We start from the raw sequence: 18,739 nt of genomic DNA on the forward strand, positions 1-18,739 counted from the left end.
CCTCCGACTCCATGATACGCGACCAGATCGTTTTTGGTGTTCAGTCAGACCCCCTACGCCAGCAGCTCCTCAAGGTAAAGCAGCTCACCCTAGCGACTGCCATCGAGACCTGCGTGCTACACAAACTAGCCACTAGTCGGTATTCCCACATCCAAGCGGCTGAAACGGCGCAGCAAGGTCCCCACGAGGCACAACAGGTCCAAGCAATCGAGCAACTCCAGGGCCTCAGCCTGGATGAGAGCGGCCATTTCGCGCGCTTTTCGTGGACTCCCGCGCTTGTGCGCACCGAACGAGGGGACGGCGACGAACGTACTGCGCAGGCACGCACCATGTACGACCGCACCGTGCATGCGCAGTGGCGCAGCGAACGTACTGACGCTACAACGGGCGGCAACTGTGGCTCCGCCCACTTAAAGCGGCAATGCCCTGCCAAATCCCGACAATGCCTGAGATGTGGCAAACTTGGCCACTATGCTGCTTTATGCAGATCAGCTCAGCGTGCCAATTCGTATCGCTCCGGCCAGCCTCGCAGGAATGTCCGGGCCATTCAATCCACCGTCACCAAGTCCGATGCGGACCTACTACCCGATATTGACACCGAGGACCCGAAGGCACCTTTTCGAGTCGGCATCGTTACAAAAAACAGGGTGGCCCCGAAGCAAAGAATCCAGCCGCTATCGGTATACAGCATCGATTCAGACGATGAGTGATGTGCCACCCTTACGGTTAAACTGTCCCAAATACGATTCCGCTTGGACACTGGTGCCTCCGCCAATCTCATTGCGCGGTCTGACCTCCAAAGCCTTTGTGTCAAACCAGCCATCCTCCCATCAGCCTGCCAGCTATTAGATAATAATGGCAATGCCATTGCTGCCAGCAGCTCGTGTCAACTTGAAGTTATGCACAAGTCACGCAAAGCCATCCTTCCCTTTGAAATAGTGGGCTCCTCGAAAGCCTCCCTGCTTGGCGCGCAGGCATGCAAGCTGTTGAACCTAGTTCAGAGAGTTCACTCTCTCTCTCCTGCTGACGCGTCTGCCTTTCAGGACACCGACTTCAGGGCGCAGCTCGACGCCATTATCAACCAGTACCACAATGTCTTCGAGGGCATGGGCACGCTCCCGTACACCTACAAGATTTTATTAAAACCGAATGCCACGCCTATGGTGCACGCACCTCACAGGGTCCCAGCACCCCTTAAGGACTGCCTCAAGGAGCAGCTGCAGGAACTCCAGAACCAAGGAGTGATTTCCAAAGTCACGGAACCAACCAACTGGGTCAGTTCCATGGTATGTGTAAAAAAGCCTTCCGGCGAATTGAGAATTTGCATTGATCCCAAGGATCTAAATCGCAATATCGTGAGGGAGTATTATCCAATTCCCAAGCGGGAAGAGCTCACATGTGAGATGGCTCACGCCAAGCTCTTCACCAAACTCGACGCCTCAAAAGGATTCTGGCAAATCCAGCTTGATAAATCCAACAGGAAACTTTGCACATTTAATACCCCCTTTGGCAGATATTGTTACAACAGGATACCATTCAGGATCATGGGCGGGATTCTCCGACCCGCTGGGTCGGAGAATCGCTGGGGGCTGGCATGAATCCCGCCCCCGCCGGTTGCCGAATTCTCCGGCACTGGATATCCGGCGGGGGTGAGAATCGCGCCACGCCGGTTGGCGGGCCCCCCCCCGGAGATTCTCCGGACGGCGATGGGCCGAAGCCCCGCTGCTGGAATGCCTGTCCCGCCGGCGAGAATCAAACCACCTTTTGAACGGCGGGACAAGGCGGCGTGGGCGGGCTCCGGGGTCCTGGGGGGGGGGGGGGGGCGATCTGGCCCCGGGGGGTGCCCCCACGCAAGCCTGGCCCATGATCGTGGCCCACCGATCTGTGGGCGGGACTGTGCCGTGGGGGCACTCTTTTCCTTCCGCCTTCGCCATGGTCTCCACTATGGCGGAGGCGGAAGAGACCCCCTCCACTGCGCATGCGCGGGGATGCCGTGAGCGGCCGCTGACGCTCCCGCGCATGCGCCGCACGGCAAAGTCATTTCCGTGCCAGTTGGCGGGGCACCAAAGGCCTTTCCCGCCAGCTGGCGGGGCGGAAATCACTCCGGCGCGGGCCTAGCCCCTCAAGGTGAGGGCTCGGCCCCTCAAGATGCGGAGAATTCCGCACCTTTGGGGCGGCGCGATGCCGGACTGATTTGCGCCGTTTTTGGCGCCGGTCGGCGGATGTCGCGCCGATATCGGAGAATACCGGCCCACATCTGCATCAGAAGTGTTCCATAGGATTATGGAACAAATGATGGAAGGCATTGAAGGTGTTCGCGTCTATGTCGATGACATAATCATTTGGTCCACCGCCCCGCAGGAGCATGTTAGTCGCCTCCAGCGCATTTTCAGACGTATACATGAGCATGGCCTACGCCTCAACAGGGCCAAATACCCTTTTGGTCAGACGGAACTCAAGTTCCTCGGGGACCACATCTCCCAATTGGGTGTGCAGCCGGATGCGGACAAGATAGTTGCCATCACAGCTATGAAAACACCAGAGGACAAGAAGGCGGTCCTCCGATTTCTGGGCATGGCCAATTTTTTAGGGAAATTTACCCCTAACCTCGCCTCTCATACCACGGCTCTCAGGAACCTGGTCAGGAAGACGACAGACTTCCAATGACTCCCTGCCCACGAGCGCGAATGGAGAGAACTCAAAGCAAAACTGACCACGGCCCCGGTCTTAGCTTTCTTTGATCCAGCAAAGGAGACCAAAATTTTGACCGATGCCAGTCAATCGGCATTGGGGCAGTGCTCCTTCAATGTGATGAGGCCTCATCATGGGCCCCCGTTGCATATGCGTCACGTGCGATGACCCCCACGGAGCAGCACTACGCGCAGATAGAAAAGGAGTGCCAGGGCCTTCTGACCGGTGTGGTCAAGTTTCACGATTATGCCTACGGACTTCCTCAATTCACTGTCGAGACCGACCATCGCCCGCTGGTCAATATAATCCAGAAAGACTTGAACGACATGATGCCTCGCCTCCAGTGTATTCTTCTCAAACTCCGGCGATATGACTTCCAGCTGGTATACACCCCAGGCAAAGACCTCATCGTTGCTGACGCTCTCTCCAGGGCAGTCAACACTCCATGTGACCCAGCGGGATTTGTCTGCCAGGTTGACGCCCATGTGGCATTCGCGGCCTCCAATCTACCTGCCACGGATTAACGCCTCGTCCAAATTCGCCATGAGACGGCGGCTGACCCCTTGCGTGTCATGCGCCACCTAACGGACGGGTGGCTCAAGGGCCAATGCCCTCAGTTCTATAATGTCAAAGATGATCTGGCGGTAGTAGATGGGGTTCTTCTAAAATTCTTCCTGATCGTGGACTTCTTTTCGAATTACCGCATTGTCATCCCACATAGCAGGTGCCAACTTGTCCTGGAACAACTACATGAGGGCCACCTTGGCGTGGAAAAGTGCCGCCGACGGGCCCAAGAGGCAGTGTACTGGCCCGGCATTATAGCCACACAGTGCTCAACTGCCCCACTTGTCAGCGCTTCCAGCCGGCCCAACCACGTGAGTCCCTGCAGCCCCATGAGTTGGTCACGTCACCATGGACCAAGGTGGGCATCGACCTGTTCCACGCGCTGGGTAGAGACTATGTCCTGATCGTGGACTACTTTTCGAATTACCCGGAGGTGATACAGTTGCACGACATGACCTCGTCTGCAGTCATTCGTGCATGTAAAGAAACATTTGCTCAACGCGGCATCCCGCTCACGGTTATGTCGGACAATGGCCCCTGCTTCGCCAGCCAGGAATGGTTCAACTTTGCCAGGCGGTACAATTTTGCCCATGTGACATCCCGTCCCCTGTACCCCTAATCCAAGGGCAAAGCGGAGAAGGGTGTACATATAGTCAAACGGCTCCTGTGCAAGGCTGCCAATGCTGGGTTTGATTTCTACCTTACCTTGCTGGCCTATCGCTCCACCCCACTGTCCACTGGCCTGTCGCCAGCCCAATTACTCATGAGTCGCACCCTGAGGACGACGGTGCCGTCCATCCATGTCCCAGACCTCGACCACATTCCGGTCCTACGCCGGATGCAGCTGTCTCGTGCACAGCACAAAGCGGCTCATGACTCCCGTGCAGCTGATCTCCCTGCTCTGGCTCCAGATGACAACATCCGCGTCCATCTTCCAGATGGGGGCTGGTCTGCAACCGCTGTTGTCCTTCGGCAGGTGGCCCCCCCGCTCGTTCCTGGTTCGTCTACCGGATGGCTCTTTTCTGCGCCGCAATTGACGCGCCCTTCGTCTCGTTCCACGCTCGCCACGTGATCCTCCACTGTCGCCTCGCCCTCCTGCTGATCCTGCCACGGACTATGCAGAGCTCCCTGTCACTCTGCATCCCCCTGACTCTGATGCAGTCCAGCCCGCTCCTGAACCAGCGGCTCTTGACCCACCTTGAGGTGGTCAACCAGAATTTGTCGCCCACCTCAGAGACTTAATTTATGAACTTTGCGGACTTATAGACTCTCTGAATTGTTTTGTTGCTTTGTTTGATCGTTTCCCTGGTTTGTGTATAGTGTTGATCTCGTTATTCTTATTGCATACTGCTTCTCTGCACCAGGCACCTTCCCATGTAAATAGCTTAGTTCTCATGTACGTAGTCAAAGAACAAAGAACAAAGAAAAGTACAGCACAGTAACAGGCCCTTCGGCCCTCCAAGCCCATGCCGACCATGCTGCCCGTCTAAACTACAATCTTCTACACTTCCTGGGTCCGTATCCCTCTATTCCCATCCTATTCATGTATTTGTCAAGATGCCCCTTAAATGTCACTCTCGTCCCTGCTTCCACCACCTCCTCCGGTAGCGAGTTCCAGGCACCCACTACCCTCTGTGTAAAAAACTTGCCTCGTACATCTACTCTAAACCTTGCCCCTCGCACCTTAAACGTATGCCCCCTAGTAATTGACCCCTCTACCCTGGGGAAAAGCCTCTGACTATCCACTCTATCTATGCCCCTCATAATTTTGTAGACCTCTATCAGGTCACCCCTCAACCTCCGTCGTTCCAGTGAGAACAAACCGAGTTTATTCAACCACTCCTCATAGCTAATGCCCTCCATACCAGGCAACATTCTGGTAAATCTCTTCTGCGCCCTCTCTAAAGCCTCCACATCCTTCTGGTAGTGTGGCGACCAGAATTGAACACGATACTCCAAGTGTGGCCTAACTAAGGTTCTATACAGCTGCAACATGACTTGCCAATTCTTATACTCAATGCCTGGGCCAATGAAGGCAAGCATGCCGTATGCCTTCTTGACTACCTTCTCAACCTGTGTTGCCCCTTTCAGTGACCTGTGGACCTGTACACCTAGATCTCTCTGGCTTTCAATACTCTTGAGGGTTCTACCATTCACTGTATATTCCCGACCTGCATTAGACCTCACATTTGTCCGGATTAAACTCCATCTGCCATCTCTCCGCCCAAGTCTCCAAACAATCTAAATCCTGCTGTATCCTCTGACAGTCCTCATCGCTATCCGCAATTCCACCAACCTTGGTGTCGTCTGCCAACTTACTAATCAGACCAGTTACATTTTCCTCCAAATCATTTATATATACTACAAACAGCAAAGGTCCCAGAACTGATCCCTGCGGAACACCACTAGTCACAGCCCTCCAATTAGAAAAGCATCCTTCCATTGCTACTCTCTGCCTTCTATGACCTAGCCAGTCCTGTATCCATCTTGCCAGCTCACCCCTGATCCCGTGTGACTTCACCTTTTGTACTAGTCTACCATGAGGGGCCTTGTCAAAGGCCTTACTGAAGTCCAGATAGACAACATCCACTGCCCTACCTGCATCAATCATCTTTGTGACCTCTTCGAAAAACTCTAGTCCTGTAAATATGTCTTTGCACCCGTAGTTGGGAACATATATTATTTATTGCCACACACATACATTCTTTTATAAAAGGGGGGATGTCATAATATACACCAGTATATCATGGTGCAGATACACACACACTGATGGACACACAGCAAGACCAATCAACACACACAACACCGCAGCCAATCAGCAGTTAGAGCACACTCACCATAAAGACAGGGGGCATCAGAGTTCCCGCTCATTCGGGTGCAGCCTCTCAGAAGGAAAGAGCTTACAGCTTACAGCACAGATCTTCACCATGTGCTGAGTGCATAGAATGGTTTGGACAGGCATAGGTCTTTAGTTTAATCTAACATCGTGTTAACCCACAGTGAAAGTATGTTCAACAGTTTCTAACTTAATAAAATAGTGTTGCACTATATTAAGTGTTGGTGACCTGTATGTGTTCCACGGATCCAGAGCACCCAACACATCAACGGGGGCAGCACCGTAACACAGTGGTTAGCACAGTTGCTTCACAGCTCCAGGGTCCCAGGTTCGATTCCCTGCTGGGTCACTGTCTGTGCGGAGTCTGCAGGTTCTCCCCGTGTCTGCATGGGTTTCCTCTGGGTGCTCCGGTTTCCTCCCACAGTCCAAAGATGTGCAGGCTAGGTGGATTGGCCATGCTAAATTGCCCTTAGTCTCCAAGAAGGTTAGGAAGGGTTATTGGGTTAGGGGGAGAGAGTGGAAGTGAGGTGTAAAGTGGGTCGGTGCAGACTTGATGGGCCGAATGGCCTCCATCTGCACTGTATGTTCTATGTTCAATGGGATATCCCATTGAATCCACACCACGCCACAGGGAAACCCACGGCAGGAGTGCACTGACAGGAGGATCTCACCCAGAGTGACAGAAGATCTGGTCAGAAATCGTGGCTGTGTTTCTGGAGAGGAATACACCAGTTTTCAGTCAGAACCTGACACTTGGCCATTTCTTTTTGAAAACTCCACCCTTTATCTTTTTGACAGCTCCAGCAGGATATTTATTACACACCAAGCACAGAGCAACCCTTTTTATTTGCTAGGTTACTTTGTAACAGTCCTAAGTAAGCATGATGTTCTAGAAAATAAACTCATTCTCAATAGATTAGATTTTATTAAGGAATATATTTCTGGTATGCCAGACTAATAATTGAAACCAAAGTTGATGCAAAGAAAAAATTATGAAATAAAGTCCAATAGTTGGCTGTTGTCGTAGGAACTAGCTGGCCAATTTTCAAGTTTTATTCATAATAGACTCTTTGTTTTTCAGAAGTTCATTTAACTCAATGCATTCTATGTTCGGTTCGAGCAGGAAACCATCAATCCGCTGTCAAGTGCCCCAGCAGCCCAAAACACACCCATGCCCTCCGTCACAGCTTCCAAAGTCAGATCGGCCTTCCTGAAAGTGAACCCTCGGAAGGCGACGGGTCCGGAAGGGGCCCCTGGTCATGCACTCAGAGCCTGCGCAGACCAGCTGACAGATGTGTTCGCGGACATCTTTAACCTGTCCCTACTCCGCTCCGAGGTCCCCACATGCAGCAGGAAGACCACCATCATACCAGTGCCAAAGAAGAACCAGGCAACGTGCCTCAATGACTACCGTCAGGTGGCCCTGACATCAATTGTAATGAAGTGCTTCGAGAGGTTGATCATGAAGCGCATCACCTCCATACTCCCAGAACGCCTTGATCCACTGCAATTCGCATACCGCCGCAACCGGTCCACAGCAGACGCCATCTCCCTGACCCTACACTCATCCCTAGAGCATCTCGGCAATAAGGACTCCTGCACCAGACTCCTATTTATTGACTAAATCTCCGCCTTCAACACCATAATACCAGCGAAGCTCATAGCAAAGCTCCAAAACCTAGGACTTGGTTCCTCACTCTGCAATGGGATCCTTGACTTTCTGACCAACAGACCACAATCAGTAAGGGTAAACAACGACACCTCCTCCATGATAGTCCTCAATACCAGGGCCTCGCAAGGCTGCATACGTAGCCCCCTACTATACTCCCTGTACACACACGACTGCGCGGCAAAATTTGGTTCCAACTCCATCTACAAGTTTGCTGACAACACAACCATAGTGGGCTGGATCTCGAATAACGATGAGTCAGAATACAGGAGGGAGATAGTGGACCTAGTGGCATGGTGCAATGACAACAATCTCTCCCTCAATGCCAGCAAAACTAAAGAGCTGGTCATTGACTTCAGGAAGCAAAGTATCACACACACTCCTGTCAGCATCAACGGGGCCGAGGTGGAGATGGCTGACAGCTTCAAATTCCAAGGGGTGCACATCACCAAAAATCTGTCCCCGTCCACCCACGTCGACACTACCACCAAGAAATCACAACAGCGCCTATACTTCTTCATGAAACTAAGGAAATTCGGCATGCCCACACAGACTCTTACCAACTTTTACAGATGCACCACAGAAAGTATCCTATCTGGCTGCATCACAGCCTGGTATGGCAACTGCTCGGCCCAAGACCGCAAGAAACTTCAGAGAGTTGTGAACACAGCCCTGTCCATTACACAAACTTGCCTCCCATCCATTGACTCTATTTAGACCTCCCGCTGCCTGGGGAACCGCAGCATAATCAAAGACCCCTCCCACCCGGCTTACTCACTCTTCCAACTTCTTCCATCGGGCAGGAGATACAAAAGTCTGAGAACACGCACGAACAGACTCAAAAACAGCTTCTTCCCCGCTGTTACCAGACTCCTAAACGCCCCTCTTATGGACTGACCTCATAGAATAGAATCATAGAAGTTTACAGCATGGAAACAGGCCCTTCGGCCCAACCAGTCCATGCCGCCCAGTTTTTACCATTAATCAGGTTTTTACCATTTACCTGATTAATACTACACTCCTGTATGCTTCACCCGATGCCAGTGTCTATGTACTTACATTGTGTACCTTGTGTTGCTCTATTATGTATTTTTCCCCAATTTTTTTCATGTATTAAATGATCTGTTTGAGCTGCTCACAGAAAAATACTTTTCACTGTACCTCGATACACGTGACAATAAACAAATCCAATCCAATCCAACTTGTAATCCTATAATAAGGATCATTGCATTTACTATATCAGTTAAAGTATTTGCACTTAAATAGTAGCGTAGAAATATTTCAAAGCACACAGTGAATGATTTTAATGGAGGGCCCAAAGGGTGTGTCTTGGTGCTATTATCTATATGTTTGTTATCAGACACATATAAACCTGCAGGGAAGCACTAGCAAGTTGGACTGAGATTTTGGGTGTCAGGAAGGTGCAGTCCTGGAGCCAAAGGAATTGTCCCCAGTACCAAGTTAAGTGCTTGGGTTGGACATGTCTTGGGGGAGAGAAGGCAAGAGAGGGCCAACATTTTCTTGTGGGTCCTGGAAAAGCCGCCCCTGCTGCTCCTAGCCCACAATAAAACAAAAGAATTGAAAGAACCTTGGTGGGCCTCTTCAAGTCCTGGCTCCTCTTCCTGAGAGGTTCGGCCTGGTTAAGTATGCAGACGAGCTATGGTGATATTCCTGGAGCCTGTTTGATATAATTAGCAGGACCACAATACCTTCAGCTCAAAAGTGCAGGTTAATATCACAAGAAGGCAGCGGGATCAAAATGGAATGAATTGCATGAGGCATTTTAACTGGCCGTGTATCTAGTGCCTGCTAGATGGAGAGAGTTAAAAAGAACTGCCCAATTAGTTACTTTTGAATTGCAGTGACAATTTGTACCAAAAACATACTACTAAAAGTCAGGCTGAAAACTCCTACAGCAACTGTTAAAAAGTAAAAATTAAACACACAATGCATTATATATGCAGAACTCACATAAAGCAGTTTGGTGCATTTAAGACTTTTGCACTCAATGGTTAAGGACTTCATAACATAATATACCAGATGATGCAGCCAGTGAGAAATGGAAGCTGAACATAGATTCACTAATTTAGTAAAGAACGGTACTAAAATTGCATATTTTACGGACACCAATAATGTTTCAGAGCATACTTTTACAGATGTGCATTATCAATGTGCCAGCCACTCCATCTGGCCTTGCACATCAGGATAGCACAGAGATACTGATGAAGACTTTCTATTAACTGCACAGCATGGAGCACAACAGGCAACATATATGCTTTGAAATTACTGTGAGCGAAACTATCATGTACAGGGCAGAATTTTACAGACCACGCTAGAGGGTTTGCAGGCAGGTGGCAAGTAAAATTCCTTGGATGGCCTTCCTTCTGCCCACCATGAGCTGTTCACAATTTTACACGGGGTGGGTGAGGACTTGAGCCATGCCTGTTACCTTCTCGAGTGAGGTCCTTAAGTGAGCAATTAACAACCACTTAAGAGCCGCTTCTCAGCTGGCTTCAAATTTGAAGCTGATGCGAGGAGTTCAAGCGAAGGGGGAAGCCCGGAGTGTTATCCTGCTCAGGCTTTAGCGGGAAGGGGCATCACCTCCCTCAAAACCCCCTTTTCTACACCTGGGGACTGCTTGTTGTCCCTGTCCTAACCACTGCTGCTATTGGCACTGCTAGGATAACACACCCACCACCACCCCATCAAGATCTGGCTTTCTCCTCCGGCCGTCATCAAGACTCCAAACCCCACCCCCTCACCCTCCTCCTCATCCTCACCTCACATCTCCTCCTAGCATGAGACCTCTTGCACTTACCGGCTCCTGGACTTAGAATCTGGGGACTGTTTGTTGTCCCAGTTTTGGCCATCGCGGTCACTGGCACTGCTGAGGCTATAGAGCTGCTGGCTAATCTGATTGGCCGGCAGTTCTCTGAGATAATATCTGCCTGAGTGAGGGGCGGAAGTCCTCTCTTCAACCAATTAATGCTCCGTGGAGTGTTAAATGACTGTGGGACTGCTGTGATCGACAGGAATATGTTCCTTGCCAACTCTTTGGATGGCAGGATGAGTAACCCTGCCATCTGAAAAAATCATACCTGTAAGATTTAGTGCAAGTATTAGTCTATTTTAAATGTGTTAATGTGTCTCAAAAATAGTAGAGAGAGACATTTAATAAGAGCATTTGTGCAAAACCAGCAGTAAATTCTAACCAATGAGCTTTTACACTGCAGAATATAAAATCTAAGAAATACTTTAGAAACTGGAACTTTCAATTATTAGAAAAACAAACTTTGAAAATTATATCGATTACTTTTAAACTATTATTATTATTTTTATACTATTGACTGGTTAGTGTCCCATCCAAAGAAAGTGAGAGTCCTACTGCAACAATTAAATCGGCATCCTATTCTGCTTGTTTGACCAGCTGAAATTTGTGGGTGGAGTATGCACCATGCAGCTCAACTGTGTAAGAGTTTAGTCCCCATTTATTCTGTGGGATAAGGAAGAGTATAAGTGCAATTTGTGGCCCAACAACTTTTTCAAGTCATTGTCCACTCATTAGTCACTGTCCCCTATTCCTCACTGATTGTTTCCCCTACCCCAGGTCAATATTCTAGCTCGGTTCCACAGAGGAATTCCCCTCTCCTCCCACCCTCACCCTGCAGTGGCAAGCTGACTGCATGTGCTCACTGGGTGTCGACAGTGCACCACCCAAAATATTTGAATGAAACCCGATCATGAAAATACTTAAGACCTCTCATTGGTGATGCAATTGTTCTGTACTCTGCCCATCCAATTGCCCCTTGTGTATCCAGCATGAATTGGTTTACTGTAATATTACGGGAGGCAGGGATAGATTCACCTCTGAGATTTGGAGTATTGCTTCTCAGTAATACATATGTCTCCCTGACAGTTAAACATGTCATGATTCTACTTTTTTTTTTTTTTAAAGTATTTTTATTAAGGTTTTGCAGAATTTTTCATAATAAAACAGCAGTAACAATGATAACAAAATGATTCTACTTTTAACTAATTCAGACCACCTTCATTTACTTTCCCAGCATTGCAACGAAAACTGTACATTTTAGTTCTCCAGATACCCGTGCCATTATAAGTTAAATATTATGAGTCAGCTATTACTAATTCTTCCTATTTGCAAATTCTATGAGTAACTTCCCTTTGTTTACTTAAACTCCAAAACCTCCACAAGAAAAAAATGTAGCAGTGTACTCTGCTGGCTGTGCTGTAATACTCAAGACTGCCTGCTTCGACAATCATTTGTATAGGGGTGAGGTCAAAAGGATATTAAAGGAGGGTCAGCCTCCGCAATGTTCGCCATTCAATATATAGTTCTAAATGAGATTGTTACGTTGAATTTATTTTTCCATAATGCCAGTGTCACATTCTCTTTTTTGTACAAATGAAAGTGGGAGGTTAGATACCAATAATTGGACTAATCACTTACCCTATTTGCCTGTTGGTAGAAGGTGCTTGTGTAATGACTGAACTTGAAGTTGGCGAAGGCATGGCTTGCTGAATTACTACACTGCTGTCATGGTTTGACATCCTCGCGGAAGCAAGCTGATGAGGTGCTGGTCCGGACATAGGCCCTTGCACTGACCCATGAACTGATATGTTCTTTTACAGAAGAAATAAAATAAATGTTAACTTTAAGATAGAAATTTTAAATATAAAGATTGACATATGTATATTTTACAATATATGAAAAAATACCCAATCATTACATACTTGATAGAATCTTTTTTAAATGTTTTTAACGCATTCTCTTCTTTTTAGTCCATCTGCTTTCAGCGGTGACTGAGAAGACAGGAAGGTGATTGGCTCCTTAACCTCTATTAACAATGCACTGTAAATGAAAACTGTGCCTAATTTGTAGCTGACCAAATTGATTCTTGATTTCAGTTTTCATCACTTTTCTGTAGGTTTGTATCAATCCGAGACTTTTACCTACTTCTAATAACACAACCACAAGGCATGCGAATCCACATTTAACTACACAAGGACAAATCCCTTGAACCACCAATGCATGATATTCTATTGTGAGGAGGAGCAGGGGGGGAGGAGCAGGGGGGAGAAGCAGGGGGGGGAGCTGGGGGGAGGAGCAGGGGGAGAGTAGGGGGGCAGCAGGGGGGAAGGAGTGATGCACGATCATTTGCACAAAGACTAAAGTTGGGTACAACTATGGCTTTATTACAGTCAGATGCATGGCCTCTTGCTGCAGCTGGCGAAATGGTAGGGCACTGGAGGTCATGCATATTTATACAGTTCTCCGTGGCCGGTGCCAGCCGGCAGGAGCTACCGGCGAACCTATAGTGCAGGTCCTACCTTACATCTCCTATTACAGTGGTATACCACATTCACCCCCTGTTAAAAATGAGTCCGGCGGGGGTGACGTGAAACTATATACAATTAGTGCAATTATATACAGTGGTAGGGAAAGAAAAGTCCATGTTGACGGTCCGGAGTCCATCAAAGGTTCAGCCGGTCCGGTGCTTTGGTGCTTCGTTGGGAGCGGCGTAACGGTGGTGGCGAAGTCGGTGCTGGTGGTGGTGTAGGTGGCACCGATGGTGGTGGTGCTGATGCTGGCCAGTCATCGGGGAACTCCGGGAGCGTGCAGAAGTCCTCTTCATCCTCTTGTGCAGAAAAGGGGAGGGGGGGTGGTCTGGTGGGGTCAATATTGGCGGCGCGGGGGAGGTGGGGGCGCATAGGTGGGGGTGTGTGTTGGGGTGGAACCTGACGGTGCCAGGTCCCTGAGTGAGACTGTATCTTGGCGGCCGTCGGGGAACTCAACGTAGGCATATTGAGGGATGGCGTGGAGCAGGTGAACCCTGTCCACCAAGGGGTCCGCCTTGTGGAATCGGACGTGCCTACGGAGAAGGACCGGTCAGGGAGCAGCGAGCCAAGTCGGGAGCGACACCCTGGATGTGGACTTCCTGGGAAAGGTAAAAACACGTTCATGGGGTGTGTTATTAGTGGTGGTGCACAATAGTGACCGGATGGAGTGCAGAGCGTCATGGAGGTCCTCCTGCCAGTGAGAGGCTGGGAGGTTCCTGGACCGTAGGGCCAGCTGGACGGCCCTCCAAAGCGTCCCATTCTCCCGTTCTACTTGCCCGTTTCCCCGGGGGTTGCAGCTGGTCATCCTGCTGGAGGCTATACCCCTGCTGAGCAGGAACTGACGCAGGTCATCGCTCATGAATGAGGATCCCCTGTCACTGTGGATGTAGGCGGGGAAACCGAACAGAGCGAAGATGGTGCTGAGGGCCTTGATGACGGTGGCAGACGTCATATTGGGCATGGGATGGCGAAGGGGAATATGGAGTACTCATCCACCACACTGAGAATGTACGTGTTACGGTCGGTGGAGGGGAGGGGCCCTTTGAAATCCACGCTGAGGCGTTGAAAGGGGCGGGAAGCCTTCACCAGGTGCGCACAGTCCGGCCGGTAGAAGTGCGGCTTGCACTCCGCACAGACCTGGCAGTCCCTGGTGACTGTTCTTACTTCCTCGACGGAGTAGGGCAGATTGCGAGCTTTGACCAGATGGTACAATCGAGTGACCCCCGGGTGACAAAGGCTGTCGTGTAGGGCCCGGAGCTGGTCCACTTGTGCGCTGGCACATGTACCTCGGGAGAGGGCGTCTGGGGGCGCGTTGAGTTTACCGGGGCGATACAAGATCTCGTAAATATAGGTGGAGAGCTCGATTCTCCACCGCAAGATTTTATCATTTTTGATCTTGCCCCGCTGTGTGTTATTGAACATGAAGGTTACCGACCGTTGGTCCGTAAGGAGTGAATCTCTTACCGGCCAGGTAATGCCTCCAATGCCGCACAGCTTCAACGATAGCTTGGGCCTCCTTTTCGACGGATGAGTGTCGAATTTCCGAGGCATGAAGGGTGCGGGAAAAGAATGTCACGGGTCTGCCTGCCTGGTTTAGAGTGGCAGCAAGGGCGACGTCTGAAGCATCGCTTTCTACTTGGAATGGCAGTGACTCGTCCACTGCGCGCATCCCGGCCTTGGCGATGTCTGCTCTGATGCGGGCGAAAGCATGTTGTGCCTCGGCCGCAAGGGGGAATTGGGTGGACTGAATGAGTGGGTGGACCTTGTCCGCATAGTTTGGGACCCACTGAGCGCAGTAGGAAAAGAACCCCAGGCAGCGTTTGAGGGCAGTGGGGGAGGGGATGTTCCATGAGGGGGCGCATGCGGTCGGGGTCGGGCCCGAGAAGCCCGTCTGATTTGCGCCGTTGTGGGCGCCAGTCGGCGGACATCGCGCCGTTTCCGGAGAATTTCGCCCCCGGTACTGCGCAATTTGATTGACCATATCAGATATGCGTGGGAGGGGGTACGTGTCGAGCTGCGTATACCGATTGATGGTCTGGCTGTAGTCCACAACCATCCTGTGTTTCTCCCCAGTTTTAACCACTACCACTTGGGCTCTCCAGGGCCTGTTGCTGGCCTCGATAATACCCTCCTTAAGCAGCCGCTGGACTTCGGACCTGATGAAGGTCTTGTCCTGGGTGCTGTACCATCTGCTCCTCGTGGCAACGGGCTTGCAATCTGCAGTTAGATTGGCAAAAAGTGAGGGGGGATCGATCTTGAGGGTCGCGAGGCCGCAAACGGTAAGGGGGGGGGTAATGGCCTGCCGAATTTGAGGGTGAGGCTCTGGAGGTTGCACTGGAAGTCCAGGCCCAACAGGAGGGCAGAGCAGAGATTAGGAAGGACACAGAGACGGAAGTTACTAAATTCTTCGCCCTGGACCGTGAGGGTGACTGTACAAAAGCTTTGGATCGGGATGGAGTGGGATCCGGAGGCTAGGGAGATCCTTTGACTGGCAGGGTGGACCGCGAGGGAGCAGCGCCTTACCGTATCTGGGTGAACGAAGCTTTCGGTGCTCCCGGAGTCCAGCAGGCACGAGGTCGCGTGGCCGTTGATTTTAACCGGCGTTGACGCGGTGGCCAGGTTGGCGGGCTAGATTGGTCCAGCGTCATCGAAGCGAGCTGCGGCTAGCCATCAGGCGCTTCAGGTGGCGAGCGTGTGCGGTTCCAATGTCGGGATGTCCGTAGACCCTGTGGGGGACAAGATGGCGGCGCCCATGGTGTGCACATTGCGGGGTCGGGACAAGATGGCGGCGCCCATGGTGCACACATTGCGGGGTCGGGACAAGATGGCGGCGCCCATGGGGCTCACGTGGCCGAAGGGGGACAAGATGGCGCGCCCATGGGTCGCACATGGACCCGGGAGGAGAAGATGGCGGCTCCCATTATGCATCTGGCGTGGGGGAGGGGGCGCTAGCAGCGACTTCGCAGGCCTGGCACAGAGCCGCAAAGTGGCCCTTTTTACTGCAGGCTTTACAAACGGCAGTGTGGGCCGTGCAGTGTTGGTGGGAGTGCTTCTGCTGACCGCAGAAGTAGCAGCGGGGACCCCCGGGGTGCGCGGATCAGCATGCGACGCAGGCGTATTGGGAAGGCAGGACCCCAGCTGAGGAGGTCGTTGGCGGGGTCCAGGAGGGGTAGGAAGGAGTAGAAGGGTGGGCAGCGCGGCGAGAGGGGTACGATTGTACGTTACGGGATGCGACCGTCATGGGGAGCGCCAAGGTTTTCGTCTCCGCCAGTTCGAGCGTGGCCCCTTTCAGTAATCGTTCTCGGATGCGGTCCGATGCAATTCCTGTCACGAAGGCATCACGCATGAGGAGATTCGCGTGTTCAGCGGCCGTAATGGCCTGACAGTCACAGTCCCGGACGATTGGAATTCGGGCCCGCCAGAAGTCTTCGATGGACTCACCAGATAGTTGCGAGCGGGTGGCGAGTACATGCCTGGCGAAGAGCGTGATCGCCTTCTGCGGTAGTGTTCCTTAAGGAGTTCCATTGCTTTTGTGTAATTTGTGGCGTCTTGGATCAACGGGAACACGCTGGAGCTCAGTCTGGAGTACAGGACGTTTATCTTCTGAGCCTCCGTTGGCTCGGGGTCCGCAGCCTTGATGTAGGCCTCAAAACATGCTAGCCAGTGAGTAAAGTCTTCTCTGGCGTCGGGCGAGTGCGGATCCAGCTGCAGGCGATCGGGCTTAATTCTGATATCCATTCTGTGGAAAATCTGACTGTAATAAATTGATGCACGATCAATTGCACAAAGCCTAAAGTTGGGTACAACTGTGGCTTTATTACAGTCAGATGCGTGGCCTCCTGCTGCAGCTGGCGAAATGGCAGGGCACTGGAGGTCATGCATATTTATACAGTTCTCCGTGGGCGGAGCCAGTCGGCGAACCTGTAGTGCAGGTCCTACCTTACATCTCCTATTACAGTGGTTCACCACAAGGAGCGGGGGAGAGGAGGAACAGGGGGGGGAAGAGCGGGCGGGGGCGGGGGGAGCGGGGAGGTGGAGTGGGGCGAGGAGCGGGGGGGGGGGGAGCTGGGGGGTAGCTGGGGAAGGAGTGGGAGGGAGCTGGGGGAGGAGTGGGGGAGGAGCGAGGGATGAGGAGCGGGGTCGGAGGAGGAACGGGGGGAGGAGCTGGGAGGGGAGGAACTGGGGGAGGAGTGGGGGGAAGAGCAGGGGGAGGAGCGAGGGGTGAGGGGCGGGGGGAGGTGCGGGGGGAGGAGCGGGGCGGGAGAAGATGGGAAGGAGCGAGGGGTGGGGTGGAAGGAGCGGGGAGGAGTGGGGAGGAACGGGGGGGAGGAGCCGGGGGAGGAGCGGGGCGGGGGAGGAGCGGGGGAAGGAGCGGGGAGGAGTGGGGGGAGCGGGGGGAGGAGTGGGGGAGGAGCGGGGTGGAGGGGCGGAGGGAGCAGCGGGGGGAGGAGCGGGGAGGAGGAGCGGGGGGGAAGAGCGAAGTGGGGAAGAGCGGGGGGTATGAGCGGGGGGAGGAGCGGGGGGAAGGAGGAAAAGGGGGAGGAGTGGGGGAGGTGGGGGAGGAGCGGGGGGGAGGAGCGGGGGGAGGAGGAAAAGGGGGTGAGGAGCGGGGGGAGGAGTGGGGGAGAGTGGGGGGGGAGGAGCAAGGGGTGAGGAGCGGGGGGAGGAGTGGGAGAGGAGCGGGGGGCGGAGCGGGGGGAGGTGCGGGGGTGGGATTGTGGTATTGGAGGTATTACGGTACCTGATAGGCTGGAGCACCATTGGTGGAAACTGTATACTTTCTATTGGTTAGGATGTATGGTAGCTCCGCCCTACTGGGCGGGGTATAAGAGCCCGTGCTGTCCCAGCAGCCTTCATTCTGTACCTGAGCTGCTGGGGGAAACATCTAGCTTATTAAAGCCTTCAGTTGGACTACAACCTCGCTTTAGTGGTCATTGATCGTGCATCAATTTAATAAGCTAGTTTTTTAAGACGAAAGGATGGAGCTCCGAATCAAGCCGGAGTGTCTGCGGGGGGGAGGAGTGGGGGGGAGGAGGAGCTGGGCTGAGGAGCGAGGGGTGAGGAGCGGGGCGGAGGAGGAGCGGGGGGAAGGGGGGAGTGGGGGGGAAGTTGGGGGGAGGAGCGGGGGGGGGGGCGATTGTGGTATTCGAGGTATTACGGTACCTGATAGGCTGGAGCACCATTGGTGGAAACTGTATGCTTTCTATTGGTTAGGATGTATGGTAGCTCCGCCCTACTGGGCGGGGTATAAGAGCCCATGCTGTCCCAGCAGCCTTCATTCTGTACCTGAGCTGCTGGGGGAAACATCAAGCTTATTAAAGTCTTCAGTTGGACTACAACCTCGCTTTAGTGGTCATTGGTCGTGCATCAATTTAATAAGCTAGTTTTTTAAGAAGAAAGGAGGGAGATCTGAATCAAACCGGAGTGTCTGCAACTTAGCCCCTACGCGGCGAACTCAGTGGCAATCTTTAAGCACTGGCTCGCGTGCTTTAAAGGGTATCTCGGGATGGCCAAAAACACACCCACGGGAGAGCAGAAACTGCACGTCCTGCACTCAAGGGTGAGCCCGGAGATTTACACCCTCATCGAGGAAGCGGAAGACTTCGATGCAGCAATAGAGC

At 52.2% G+C, this 18,739-nt stretch overlaps 1 protein-coding gene across 3 annotated transcripts in view; it reads right to left on the reverse strand.

Annotated features, from left to right (window-relative positions):
* creb5b (cAMP responsive element binding protein 5b) overlaps nucleotides 1–18,739 on the reverse strand; it is a 645,202-nt gene that overhangs the window by 471,063 nt on the left and 155,400 nt on the right. For all 3 annotated transcript variants that reach the window (XM_072509394.1, XM_072509393.1, XM_072509395.1), the window contains exon 7: nucleotides 12,229–12,401. In XM_072509394.1, the coding sequence (XP_072365495.1) occupies nucleotides 12,229–12,401 (173 nt within the window). The remainder of the gene's footprint in view (nucleotides 1–12,228; nucleotides 12,402–18,739) is intronic.

This window comes from Scyliorhinus torazame, chromosome 6 (assembly GCF_047496885.1).
Source record: "Scyliorhinus torazame isolate Kashiwa2021f chromosome 6, sScyTor2.1, whole genome shotgun sequence".
Classification (NCBI taxonomy): domain Eukaryota; kingdom Metazoa; phylum Chordata; class Chondrichthyes; order Carcharhiniformes; family Scyliorhinidae; genus Scyliorhinus; species Scyliorhinus torazame.